General features: G+C 31.9%; 1 protein-coding gene across 10 annotated transcripts in view; it reads right to left on the bottom strand.

The window, feature by feature from the left end:
* The window catches only part of LRBA (LPS responsive beige-like anchor protein), a 635,991-nt gene that overhangs the window by 372,045 nt on the left and 250,615 nt on the right, over window positions 1-13,331 (bottom strand). For all 10 annotated transcript variants that reach the window (XM_076010592.1, XM_076010588.1, XM_076010587.1 and 7 more), the window contains one exon: window positions 6,684-6,792. In XM_076010592.1, the coding sequence (XP_075866707.1) occupies window positions 6,684-6,792 (109 nt within the window). The remainder of the gene's footprint in view (window positions 1-6,683; window positions 6,793-13,331) is intronic.

The raw sequence follows: 13,331 nt of genomic DNA, 5'->3' as shown, positions 1-13,331 counted from the left end.
CACATGGTTTTATTTATCAAACTGAAAATTATTCAATTACAGCAATGGAGTAGTGAAATACAAAAAAAGTATGAATTTACTCAGAAGAACTCATCCTCTGATCCCAGATTTTCACTTAAAGGAAGTTAGCCCAACTAAAAAATTCAGAAATTTTTGTGTATTGAAAATTTTGTGTATTGAAAAAAGACAGTAGGGTAAAGAGTGGAGAGGACTTTTTTTTAACTACTTTTATAATTTATTGTAAGTCTATAATTATTTGAAATTATTCAAAACAAACAAAAACCAATAGAGAGAAACATAAGTTAAAGCTAGACAATGAGTGATGTTTTTGTTCTTTATATTTTTCATTATTTTCCAAACTTTCCATAATAATAAATATATTCCACTTTTATAATTAGAAAAATAAACATTTGTTTTTAGCAGAGGAAAACAAATGATCATAAATGAGGAAAAAAGCAACTAATGAAGAGAAAAATCGGATAATTCTTCATGATTAACCTTAAAATTGGTGTCATTACCCTAAATACATAAACCTAAAATATGTAATTGTTAATATGCTTCACATTTCTTCACAATTGACAAGAATAGGTTCAATAATATGTTATTACAACAGCAAAACACTTCAAGTACAATGAGGTCAACAGAGGATATGGGGACAGACTGTACTGAGTTATTGTTATGAACATGGGTTTAGTAGCTATATGACCATAGCTAAATCATTCTCTCAATCTATCCTGCATACATCACAGATTTGCTGTAGTGCTGACATGAGACAATGTATGTTAAACCACTTAACAGATGATGTTAGAGAGGCCACACAGTAAAGTGGTCAAAAGTTTATACTGGGTATCACACAACCTGGGTTTAAATCCAAGCTTCACCACATACTAGCTATTATGACCTAGAACAAATCACTTAGTCTCTCTGTGCTTCAAATTTTCTCAGGTATAAAATTGGGCTGATGACAATAATATTTACCTAAGAAAATTAATATGAATATTTATTTTATACCTGTTAAGAGCTTACTAAAATAAGTGGTGCTACAGAAGTGTTTATTAACTTTCACAAATTTAAAAGTACTCAATTGGCAAAAAATAATAACTATTTCAAAAATGTTTGATTTCTTTATCTAAAAGAAAAATATATAGATTGCTATATTAAAAATTAATCAAGTGCTTTTGTGGACTTTATTTCATAAAAATAGACAATCCATTTTTATTACTTCAAACATAAACTGGCAGACCAACTGGTTTACAGTTCCACTGAAGCTAATAAAAAGAGACTTCTACCATATAGTAAATGAAATTCAAAACAACATCAGACAAAAGTACATTAGGAAATTCTTACTAAGGTAGATTTTAACTTACATAGATTCCCAAAAGTAAAATCATTAAGTAATAATCTTGATCTCATATATTTTTCAGATATATCACATCTGTTTAAACAAACTATAACTCTGACAGAGAACTTTAACAAAAAGATTGCTTGAAATGTGTACATTCATACATGTATCATATTTAAAAGACAAAGTCCAATATTCTACAAGACAGTTTTTTCATAAACATTATGTTTACAGCTGTAAGGTTAAAAAACAAAGTTAAGATGTACAGCTAATCAATGATATCATGACATTCACGGACTCTCCACATAAATCAAAAGCAGATGTCAAAGATACTCTACTCCAATGATAACCATGCAATGAACTAAAGAGATATGTATTTCAGATCTACACTGTCATCAATCCTTTGATAATAAATGAAACAAGTCAGGTACTTTACCACAAAATGGTATATTAAATACATGACAACATCTCTTTTTTGCAGAAGAGGGTAACAAGCAATAAAGTTTGGATACATTATTTAAGAATGCACAGCATGAATTCAAGGTTGAATATAGATAACTTTTAAAATATAAGCTGTCTAGGAAAAATATACCTCACCTTGTAGAGTATTACTTGAGATGTAAGAGCAATGTAGTTAGAAATATATTAAACATGATTATGCCTCAATACTTTGGGGTTTGTTGTATAAACAAAGGATAATTTTTATCTATTAAAAAAAGACTAGTAAATACAAGAAAAAACATATTTGTTCTCTTAAAATTGAGTCTGATGTGAAAAAATTGGACAAATATATTTTCTTAATTTTAAATTTAAGTAACATATGCTTAAAATATTTCTGGTTTTATTTAGACATTTTATTATAATGCCTTATAATATTACTTTATAATTGTAAATATTACTATGCAATATTACAAATTGCATAATGATACAGAATAAACTCAAAAACTACACAAAGCATAAAATTAAATAGCTCAGAATAAAGCTGCTATGTATCCCAGGGATTAATCCTATTCAATCATTTTATAGAAATCTAATAAAATTTGAATCAAATTCATAGAATAGTGATTAAGAGCTAAATTGCCTGGATCTGGATCCCAGTTGTAACTCTGGGTTATTTCTGCTTTATGCTGTTTTCCAATTTATAAAATAAGGAATAATAACAGTACTACCTCAGAGGTCTATTTTAAGAATTAAATTAGCTAATACTTATATAGCATTAATACCCATAACATTACCTGACATAGCACAGGACTCATGCAAAATTAGTTATTGTTGGCACCATCATTCCTCACTGCAAATATCAATATATATATATATACTGTTTGGGTCAAATCAGTTTAATCTCTTGCATAACACAGTGTTTTAGAAATATTTCTCCTCTTTTCAATTCCACATGTTTCCTCCTTTCTCATTCTCTTTCATTCATAAACAAAAGAACACATATACCACCCACCACAATGATCACTAAAATTACAAATAAAAAGAACTTCAATCTCAACCCAGACTTACAACAAAGTAGACTTTTCTATAATTAATTAGAAAGTACACTAAGGAATAGGTTGCAGCATAGGATGGTAGGCTGAAATGGTCATTTTTTTCCTTCCTTCAATGTGTAAAAAAAATCAACAAAATATATTTAATAAAAAATAATTAAACAAAACTAATGAAATAATACATGGGATATAACATACGTCACCACACATTACAAAATTGGTTACCAAGGAGAAAACAAACATACTGAAACTAGAACTGAGGGAGCAGCAAAGCTTAGTTCTTAACCATAACTCCACACACCCAAAGCAATACTGATAAATTGACAAAATTCTGAGAATTTTCTTAATGCCTTCAAATATGGGGAGAAACAAACTGAGCAGAAAATATTATCTCTTTCCTCTTCTAAATAGAAATGTTAGAAAAACCTAACAGAGCAAAAACTGGTGAGGCAAGGAAGTGAAAAATGGGGCTGACCTTTCACGACTTAAGTAAACTCCAGACTACTCTCTTAATCGACTAGGAAAATGACCCAAAGTCTAAGTACATTTCCCTGTGAGAACTGTTGATAGCCTCTAATAATATGGAATGAACTTGATAGAAAACATTTAACAAAATCTTATAAAGGAGAGAGGCCAGGTTCACACCTGTAAAACCAGCACTTTGGGAGGCCGAAGAGAGAGGATCTCTTGAGGCCAGGAGTTTGAGACGAGCCTAGCAAAACAGCAAGACTCTGTCTTCACAAAGAATAAAAAAATTTAGTTAAGTGTGGTGATGCAAGCCTGTAGTCCTAGCTATCAGGGAGGCTGCAGTGGGAGGATTACTTGAGCCCAGGAGTTTGGCGCTATAGTGAGATATGATTGTGCGACTACACTCCAGTGTGGATGACAGAGTGAGACCTTGTCTCTTTGAAAAAAAAATTTTTTTTAAATGTAAGAGAAAAAACCTCAGGTATTCTAAGAAAGCCTCCTCACCAATCTCAAGCTCTTTCTCTTTATGGTAAAATATAAAATATTGGACAAAAATAAAACTGTAGTTCAGAGGGTGGAAATTAGCTTTGCACACAATGGGAAGAAGAATGGAAGAAGTCACTAGGCTATTCTATAGACTATCTAGGCAGAGTATTCTAAGAATGAACAAGATGGGAAAAAAAGCACAGTATTAATATAAACATATATCACCAATCAATCAGTGAGCTAATAAATAAATTTTTGATTAAAACTAAGATTATATACAAAAGACAAAACACTACAATAAAATATAGCTTAAAGAATAAAAGGAAATTCCTCACAATTATTTTCTTCTAATGAACAACATAACAAAAATATGATTTTAAAAAAAGTTAAAAGTCAAAATATGTGAATAAGGAAAGAGAAAGCTTGAAGTCCTAAATAAATAAATTTAGGAATAAAACATAATCATTACAGACATAAAAAATATCAGGGAAAAAATAAACACTAAAAACTTAATTACTGATGGAAAAATAAGGCTAAAGGTCAAAGAAAGTGATTAAGGAACTAATAAATATGAAAGACAAACACACATACCTAATATAAGATTAGTATCATTAAGAAAAAGAAAATAAAGTGAAAAAGATATTTCAAAATATAATTTAAGAAAATTCCTAAGAACTAAAGGAAAAATCAGAATCTATAGGTTATAATTATAACCATAAGAAACTATGTTCTAGGATAATTTGATATGGAGCCATATTGCTGTTAAGAAATTAAATTTCATGGACAAACAAATTTCACGCAGAACACAGAAAAAGCAAATCAAAAATTGAAAAATACAACTGTCCTCTGAAAGCAACATTCACAGTCATAAAACAATGAAGCAAGGTCTACAAAGTTATAAGTTATAAGAAATATAAGTGTTAACCGACAATATTAAACCAATCAGAATGTCCTCCAAATACAAAGACAGTAGGCAAGTATTCTTAAACATGAAAGAATTTGAAGTTTATAGCACACATGAGCCTCTTGTAGAAAAAAAAGAATGATGATGAAACCTAGCCAATTAGGAATTGAGTCAAAAGAAAGAATCTGGAAATTAAGTTGTGACTAATAAAATGGGGAGATAGGGTATATAGTACTGAATTCACTTACATATACAACAAATATTCAAGTACTATCAGAATTTTGATTATAAGTCATGAATGTTATAAATTTAGACAATATGAAAATTAAATGCTGATATTTTCCCTCTCTCTCTCTCACACACACACCAAAAAATCAAGATACATTATCCAGCATGGAATAACTTTCTACTGGTTTATATTTTGTTTTCTACCCTTCAATGAGATTTTATAGTTTCGTTCCAAAGAGCACTCGACCCAAAAAACTGTTTTTGTCATAACTGTGAATACACTACATTTCTGATTTCCATTCTTAGCTGGTTACTGCTTGTCAAAATAAAAGCTATTAATCATATTTATCTTGAATCCAATAATTTCACCAAATTCTCTTATTAATACTGGGATGAAAATGTTCCAGAATCTCTTAGGTTTTCCTAGACCACAGCATTAGAAATTTGCTAGTAAATTTATTTCTTCTTTTCCAACATTAATATTAGCTATATCTTATACTTGTAAGAATATATCAAATAATAATGGTGATAGTAGGTATTAATCATTTTTCCTGATTTTAATAGAAATGGCTTTAACCATTTAAATGGTCTTTAAAAGTTTTATCATATTTAGAATGCTTTCTTAAATCTTTTTTCAGAATTTTAATAAAGCTGGCTGCTTAAATTTATCATATGCTTTTTTCTATATTTATTGATATCTTTACATGTTTTCTCTATTTTAATTTGTTGGCATAATTTATTTTGTAGTTAAATATCCAAAAACAAATCATCTTTGAACTCCAGGAAATATTCTCAGTTGTCATCTTATATAATTCTTTCATTGTATTGATGAATTACATTAGCTAAAGTCCTACTTTAAATTTTATACCTATAGTCTTAAGTGAAATTGGTCTTCTAGAGTTTTATTTTTTAGAATAATTTTCAGGTTTGCTGGTTATATAAAATGTACTTGGTGTGGTTTTCATCTTTTCTAATATACCAGAAAAATATAAGCAACATAAGAGTTTGTCTATGTTAGAAGGAACCCATACAGGACTTTTAAAATTTTTTTTCTACTTCTATAGCAAATGTTCATGTCAAATTTGCTAATTTACCTTATGTGAATTTTGGTCATTTATATAGCAACAAAGCCATTAATCCCCTCTATGAATTCATATTTCTTAGATTTGTTCTGGTGCAACTGCTGAGATAAGCAGTGGTCCCCAGGATGGGTATGTCACTTGGTCCCCTAGTAAGAATCCAGGAAGAAAGCTGTATGTTCCTTCATTTCCTCAGCTACAAAGATTATTATGCTCTAAAACCTCAAGAGTAGAGAAACTTCACACCTCTGTGTTCAACTCCTCTCTAGAAACTTGGAAGATCTCATCTTTGCCATAGAGATTTTCATTTCTGGTTAACTAGCTCTATCTTGCCCAGAGAGGGCCAAAGTCCTTCACTAATTTTCTTTATTGGAAAATTATCAGAAACCAAGACCCAGCTCCTATTATTAAGATCGGGTCAGCCAAACATAGAAGCTATTCTATAGCTGAATTGGAGTTTAGATAAGAAAGCTAAAGAGACTTGTACTATCTTCCCAGAATCCCCACGACTCTGGAAATCTACAATTTTTAAATTTCTAAAATTTAAAAAATTTAATTTTTAAATTTTTGATGATATATAAAATGTTTCCTTAGATCATACTGCCATTTTATTATATCTGGGTAGTTTCCCATGATTACCATTAAAAACAGTAACTTTTTCACACCAACCATGAGTAACCTACCTCAAATTCCGCATGTCTGTGAATATCCTCTGCTCTCTGCCTGCTCAGAATAAATTCAGCTTCATTTGCTACTCTCACTAGATGATCCTTCATTGTTTGACTAAGCAACCTGCAAGAGATGAATGTTATCAAATAAATATATGTATATGCATACAACATATATAATTATTTTCTACTTAAAAGTAACATGTTATTTTGGAGAGGAAGGAACAATTACTTTCCTCCTCTGACATCAGACATTATTTCACACTAAATAACTGAAGAATGTAGTAAAAGATTATCTTTCTGGCAACAACAGATTAGCTTCCATCAGACTAGCCACCTAACATAAGCAACTAAAAATACTGGATTAAATTTTTGTTTTAATCTTTTTAAAGGCACTAGAAAGTTGCTAAAGCAGCTAGGATTTAAGAAGTAAAAATCTACAGAAGACATTCAATGTGACTTTTCTCATTAAAGAATTTGCTATTCACAAGTAAGAACAGAGAAACTAGACAGAGCTGTCACCAGTCTCACAGAGCTGGGTAGACAAAAACTGAGGTTCACAGTCTGTCAAGGTGGAGAGGTGGCCGGGCGCGGTGGCTCACGTCTGTAATCCTAGCACTCTGGGAGGCGGGCAGATTGCTCGTTAGGAGTTTGAAACCAGCCTGAGCAAGAGCAAGACCCCGTTTCTACTATAAATAGAAAGAAATTAATTGGCCAACTATATATATATAGAAAAAATTAGCCGGGCATGGTGGTGCATGCCTGTAGTCCCAGCTACTCGGGAGGCTGAGGCAGAAGGATTGCCTGAGCCCAGGAGATTGAGGTTGCTGTGAACTAGGCTGACTCCACAGCACTCACTCTAGCCTGGGCAACAAAGCACGATGCTGTCCCAAAAAAAAAAAAAAAGGTGGAGAGGTCCTGGTAGACTACTAGACTTTCAGCAGGTATTCAGGTATACTCCAGGAAACAGTTAATAGACCAGGCCTGAAAACACTGAAACATCAAACAATACTCTGGTGATTTGTGGCTAGATTAATTGTAGCCAAAAAGCTAAACAAAACATCCAAAGTGTGCAAAAAAAAAAAAAAAAAAAAAAAAAATACCAATGTAGGAGGGCTGTGGTCAAACCCCAGGTTTTCAGAAAATCTCAGAACAGCTACATTCTAGGAGTAGGCAAACTCCATCCACAAAGACTAAAAATTTCCAGCCTTGAATCAGCTCAGGGCCTAAATTAATATAATCAGCCCCTAGTCTAACTGCTAATCAAAAATCAGAAGTCCTCTCTAGAGGAAGATAATATCATACAGAGACTTAAACTTATTGTTGCAATTTTAAAATATAATTTCCGACATTTAATCACCAATTAACAGACACAAGAAACAAAACCAAATGAATAAAAACTAAACAGAAACTGACTCACAGAAAATCAAGTAGTAAAGTGTCTTATCTGGACACTGAAATAAATGTAGTTAATATGTTTAGAACAATAGACTGTACAATAAAGAATTCCAGTTGAGAATGGAAACCATAGAATAAACAAAAAAATGAAAATAAGAATAGATTTACCAATTAAATACAGCCTAAGAAAGACGAACTATCTGAAAGATAGGTCAATGACAACTAGACTGAAGCTTAGTAAAAAAAATAAAATAAATTTTAAAAAAAGATTCAAAATTTGACAAAACAAATAACAGACATACAGGACATGGCTGAACATAAGTGTATTTGGAGCACAAAAAGAGAGTAGACACATATTTGAATAGAGATAATGACCAAGATATTTCAAAGCTAGAAAAAAAACACTAAGCCATATGTTGATGGAGTACTACAAATCCCAAACATTTATCTAAAAGAAAACCACAATTAGGCATGTGATAGTAAAATTACCAAGGAAAAAAATCTTCACAGTAGTCAGAGGTAGGGAGTAAGTAAAAGGAGGAAGGACACCTTGTCTTCAAAGGAGCAACAATAAGACTGATGGAATCAATAATACAATGACCTTTTCAAAATACTAAACAAACAAACAAATACCAGCCAAGAATTCTACACTCAAAAAATATCTTTCAATAATGAAAGTGAAAGGGTCCAGAATATACCACTATGAAGAGTCTTTTTCTGAACTCCCTTTATCTGCCTAAAAGCAGACTCTCCCAAAAGAATTCAACTTTCATAAATCCCTTCCCACAGAGTTTCACAACCAGAAAAGACTGACTCTTGTTAATGAAGATGTGAAAATAGCCTTGGAATAAAAATAGCCTAAACAGATATTGTCAAAACTATTATATCTCCCACCTATTCTCCTAAGGGCCCACTTATGTTTCCCAAAAGTCACCTGCTTTCCAAAAAGTGCCCTTCACTACCTTCCCTTCCCTTATTAAGATGGTATATGAGCTCCAAATTCTAATCCATTCCTCGAGACACATTTTTCCGTGAACTCCCATGTACTTATTTAAGGCTAAAAATCTCTTTTCTCTTGCTAATCTGTCTATTGTCCATTTAATGTACAGGAACCCAAAAACAGAACCTAAGAAGGTAGAGGAAAAGTTTTTCCTCACCAATATAAGCAAAATAACAACATTTTATGACAAACAAAAAACGAAATTTGTCACTAGCCATCCCACATTCCTCAGAAAGAAGAAAAGTACCGTCAGGCAGGTTGATGCAAATCAAGGGAAAAAAATTAAAGCAATGGAAATGGGAAACATGGATAATTCTAAAAGAATACTGAGTATTTACAACAGTTATAATAAACGACTTCTAGAATTCAAAAATACTATAATCTTAAAATATGTAACAATAGCATATAAGTCAAGAGAAACCAAATGAATTAGTATTATAACTATCTTGTATTGTCAATGAACTGGTAAAAGAACCAATTTATACAAGATATTAACAATTCTAATATTCATGATACAATCTCTGGGTAACCAATAAGACTATCTATAGAATATCCAACCAACAAACTAACAGGGAAAAAAATTGAACAACAAGAAATACTTAGGTCAAAAGAAGAAAAAAAGGAACACAAAATGTGGAGCAAATATAAAAGATACAAATATTAAGAGGGTAAATTTTAACACAAATATATCAGGAATATATAGAAAGTAAACATTTAGTACTATAATTACTGTCGAATAGATTTTTTTAAAATATATGCTGCTTATAAATGACATAATTTCAATATAAGGTTGAGGAAGACTGCAAGTAACATTTCAGAAAAGATGAACAATAAAAAAAAAGTGAAAGAAAGCAAGCTAATGGACCTTAGTATGAGAAAAGAATGGACTTTAAAAAGCAAACTTACAAATAGAGATAAATATTTCAAATGACAAAAGGATAAATGAATCAGAGAAACAGAAATGTAGTATTTTGAGATTCTAAATTTGTATGACACTAAGAATATAGCCTACTACTAGATACAGAAGATATGAAGCTATATAGTATTTTAACAATGTGATTACACACCTGACATGATTGAATTCTATAATACCTTAAACCATACAAAACAAATCAATTCCAAATGGATTATAGATAAAATCTAAAGCCAGGTGAGCTATGGCTCAGGCCTATAATCCCAGAATTTGGGGAGGCTGAAGTGGGAGGATAGATAGCCTGAGGCCAGGAATTAGAGACCAGCCTAGGCAACATAGCAAGCACTGTCTCTGGAAAAAAAAAAAAATAGCCAGGCATGGTGGTGCATGCCTGTAGTCCTAGCTATTGGGGAGGCTGAGGCAGAAGGATCGCTTGAGCCCAGGAGTTTGAGATTGCAGTGAGCTATGATCAGGCTACTACACTCTAGCCTGGGCAACAGACAGAGCAAGACCCTGTCTCTTAAACAAAAAGAAAAAAGATCTAAACACTTACAGAAGCTTACATAAGACAGTATCTTCATGACTTGGTCAAAGACTTCTTTAATATACAAAACAAAAATATACATACCTTAAATAAAAATATTGACAAACTGGACTACATTAAATTTAAAAACTTATATTTATGAAAACCACCATTAAGAGAATTAAAAGGCCATTCTCAAAAAGAAAGTATTTGGAATGCTTATGGCCAACAAGGAAATAATTTTAAATATATTTTTTAAAAAGCCTCTTACAAACAAAATTTTTAAAATGTGGAAAATAAACAAATAAGCACTTTACAAAAGATTTCTAAATGGCAAAGAAGTTTACGAATAGGCTGGGTGCGGTGGCTCACACCTGTAATCCTAGCACTCTGGGAGGCTAAGGCAGGCGATTGCTCAAGGTCAGGAGTTTGAAACTAGTCTGAGCAAGAGCGAGACGCCGTCTCTACTATAAATAGAAAGAAATTAATTGGCCAACTAATATATATAGAAAAAATTAGCCGGGCATGGTGGTGCATGCCTGTAGTCCCAGCTACTTGGGAGGCTGAGGCAGTAGGATTGCTTGAGCCCAGCAGATTGAGGTTGCTGTGAGCTAGGCTGATGCCACGGCACTCACTCTAGCCTGGACAACAAAGTGGAGACTCTGTCTCAAAAAAAAAAAAAAAAAAGAAGTTTATGAATGATGTAGAAATATAAATTAAAACTATAAGATATTCTATATTCTACAAAAATCTATATTAAAAAAACTGACGTTACTAAATTTTGGCAAAGATGTGAAGTTACATGGACTCTTACAACCACAAAATATAGGAATAAAATGTTAATACCAATTATTTATAATGCCCAAAAAAATAGCAACTACCCAAATGTCCATTAAAAATAAAATTGATTTTAAAATGATGGAATATGCATAATAAAATACTAAACAGGAACAAAAAGAATCAACTAATACTATGCATAACAAAATGAATTTCACTAACAATATTCAACAAAAGCATACAAAAGAATATATAATATATGAATCACCTTGCATAAAGATTTTAAAAACTTTAAAAATAAATCTATGGTATTAGAAGTCAAGAGATTAAGAGATGGTTAACTTTGGTGCTATGTAAGACCTCTCTAGGCCAGGCGTGGTGGCTCATGCCTGCAATCCCATGACTTTGGGAGGATGAGACAAAAGGATCACCTGAGGCCAGGTGTTTGAGATCATCATGGGGAATATAGCAATATAGCAAGACCCATCTCACAAAAACTTTTTTAAAAATTAGCCAGGCATGGTGGCATGTGCCTGTGGTCCTAGTTACTTGGAAGGATGAGGTAGGAGGATCTCTTGAACCACAAGTTCAAGGTCACAGTGAGCTACTGCCATGTCTCTGCACCCTAGTCTGGGCAACAGAGCAAGATCTTGTCTCTAAAAACATAGATAGATAAATAGATAGAGTAAAATAATTTTGAAAAAGACTTTTACATATAACAATTCATATGGAACATTAATAATGACCACACAGTTCTAAACCTTTCAACAAAATGTCCTGGATATATAAAACAAATGACCCATTCTGATTAATGCTTTTATAACTCAATTGACTTTACCATTAATACCAACAGAATAATTTGTCTGACATAAGTGGGAGGCTTCTGAAATATGTTTGTTATTTATAGGTTTTCTAAACTCCTTTCTTTTTCTATACCATAGTAAAGTCCATAAAAAATAAATAAATAAACTCCCTTCTTTAATAGGAGTTGGAAAGATAAAGTGGGCAGGAGTAAGATTATTTTTAATATTTATATAGCAGAAGTGGCTAAACTGCCACTAGAAAATGCCCACCTATAAAAGTTAGACTCAGTGGTCATCAACAATGGCATGAACCTATCCCCATCCAACAGGGTACTTGCCTCACTTTGTAGCAATGTTCTATTAAAAATATAAACAAAATATACACAGACTTGGATCCAAAGCAATTATCATGCCATATGAACATGTTCTCAAAGTGTGGAAAGATATTTGTGTGCACAAGGAATTTTACTATAACACTGTTTATAAAAGGTGAAAATTTTAAAGAACCAAAATACACAATCATATAATGAAATAGATTCTTCTGAATTGACAAGAAAAAAAAATATCCACAGTAAACATTAAGAAGAAAAACACAGTTGAATAATATCATGAAAAATATGAGTTTGTAAATATTTATTTAAGCATTATCTGTGGCTGTTTTCAAATTACTGTAGTATAATACATTGAGCTCAGTAGTTGCGACAGAGACTATATGTTCCATAAAGCCTAGGGAACTATCTGGCCCCTTACAGAAAAAGTATGCATACGCCTGGGCTAGAAAATGAGGCTTACATCCTCCTCCTTATATTTCTCTATTATTTGAATTTTTACAATGAGCAATAATTAAAAGAAAGGAAAATAGAAAATTCTTACAGAAAATAAAAAGATTTTCTGCTTTTCTACCATTTTTCCCTATCTCTATTAAGCTCATATATACTATTATAATTTGATTTCAGATCTCGCAGACCCTCTCCTTTATCCCCAAACCGTCTCCCAGCTACAAATGTTAATGCAATGTCTTGTGTAAAATTTGGGGATGTCATCACTGTATTTTTTCCAAATGCTATTAAACAGTACACAGTTAGGCATTACAGAAAAAGACAATCCCTGGTGTAATTTTAAAAACTGCTAATGATTAACTAACTATGATTCTACAAAAAAGAGAAAGTAAGGGCTTTCAGGAGTACACATGTGAAATACTGGTATGTACTTCTTAGTTTCCCTCTAGAGACCTAAAACCACATTGTGA

Source organism: Microcebus murinus, chromosome 15, assembly GCF_040939455.1.
Source record: "Microcebus murinus isolate Inina chromosome 15, M.murinus_Inina_mat1.0, whole genome shotgun sequence".
Lineage (NCBI taxonomy): Eukaryota > Metazoa > Chordata > Mammalia > Primates > Cheirogaleidae > Microcebus > Microcebus murinus.
The sequence above is the reverse complement of the archived record's forward strand: the minus strand, read 5'-3'. Positions and strand labels throughout refer to the sequence as shown.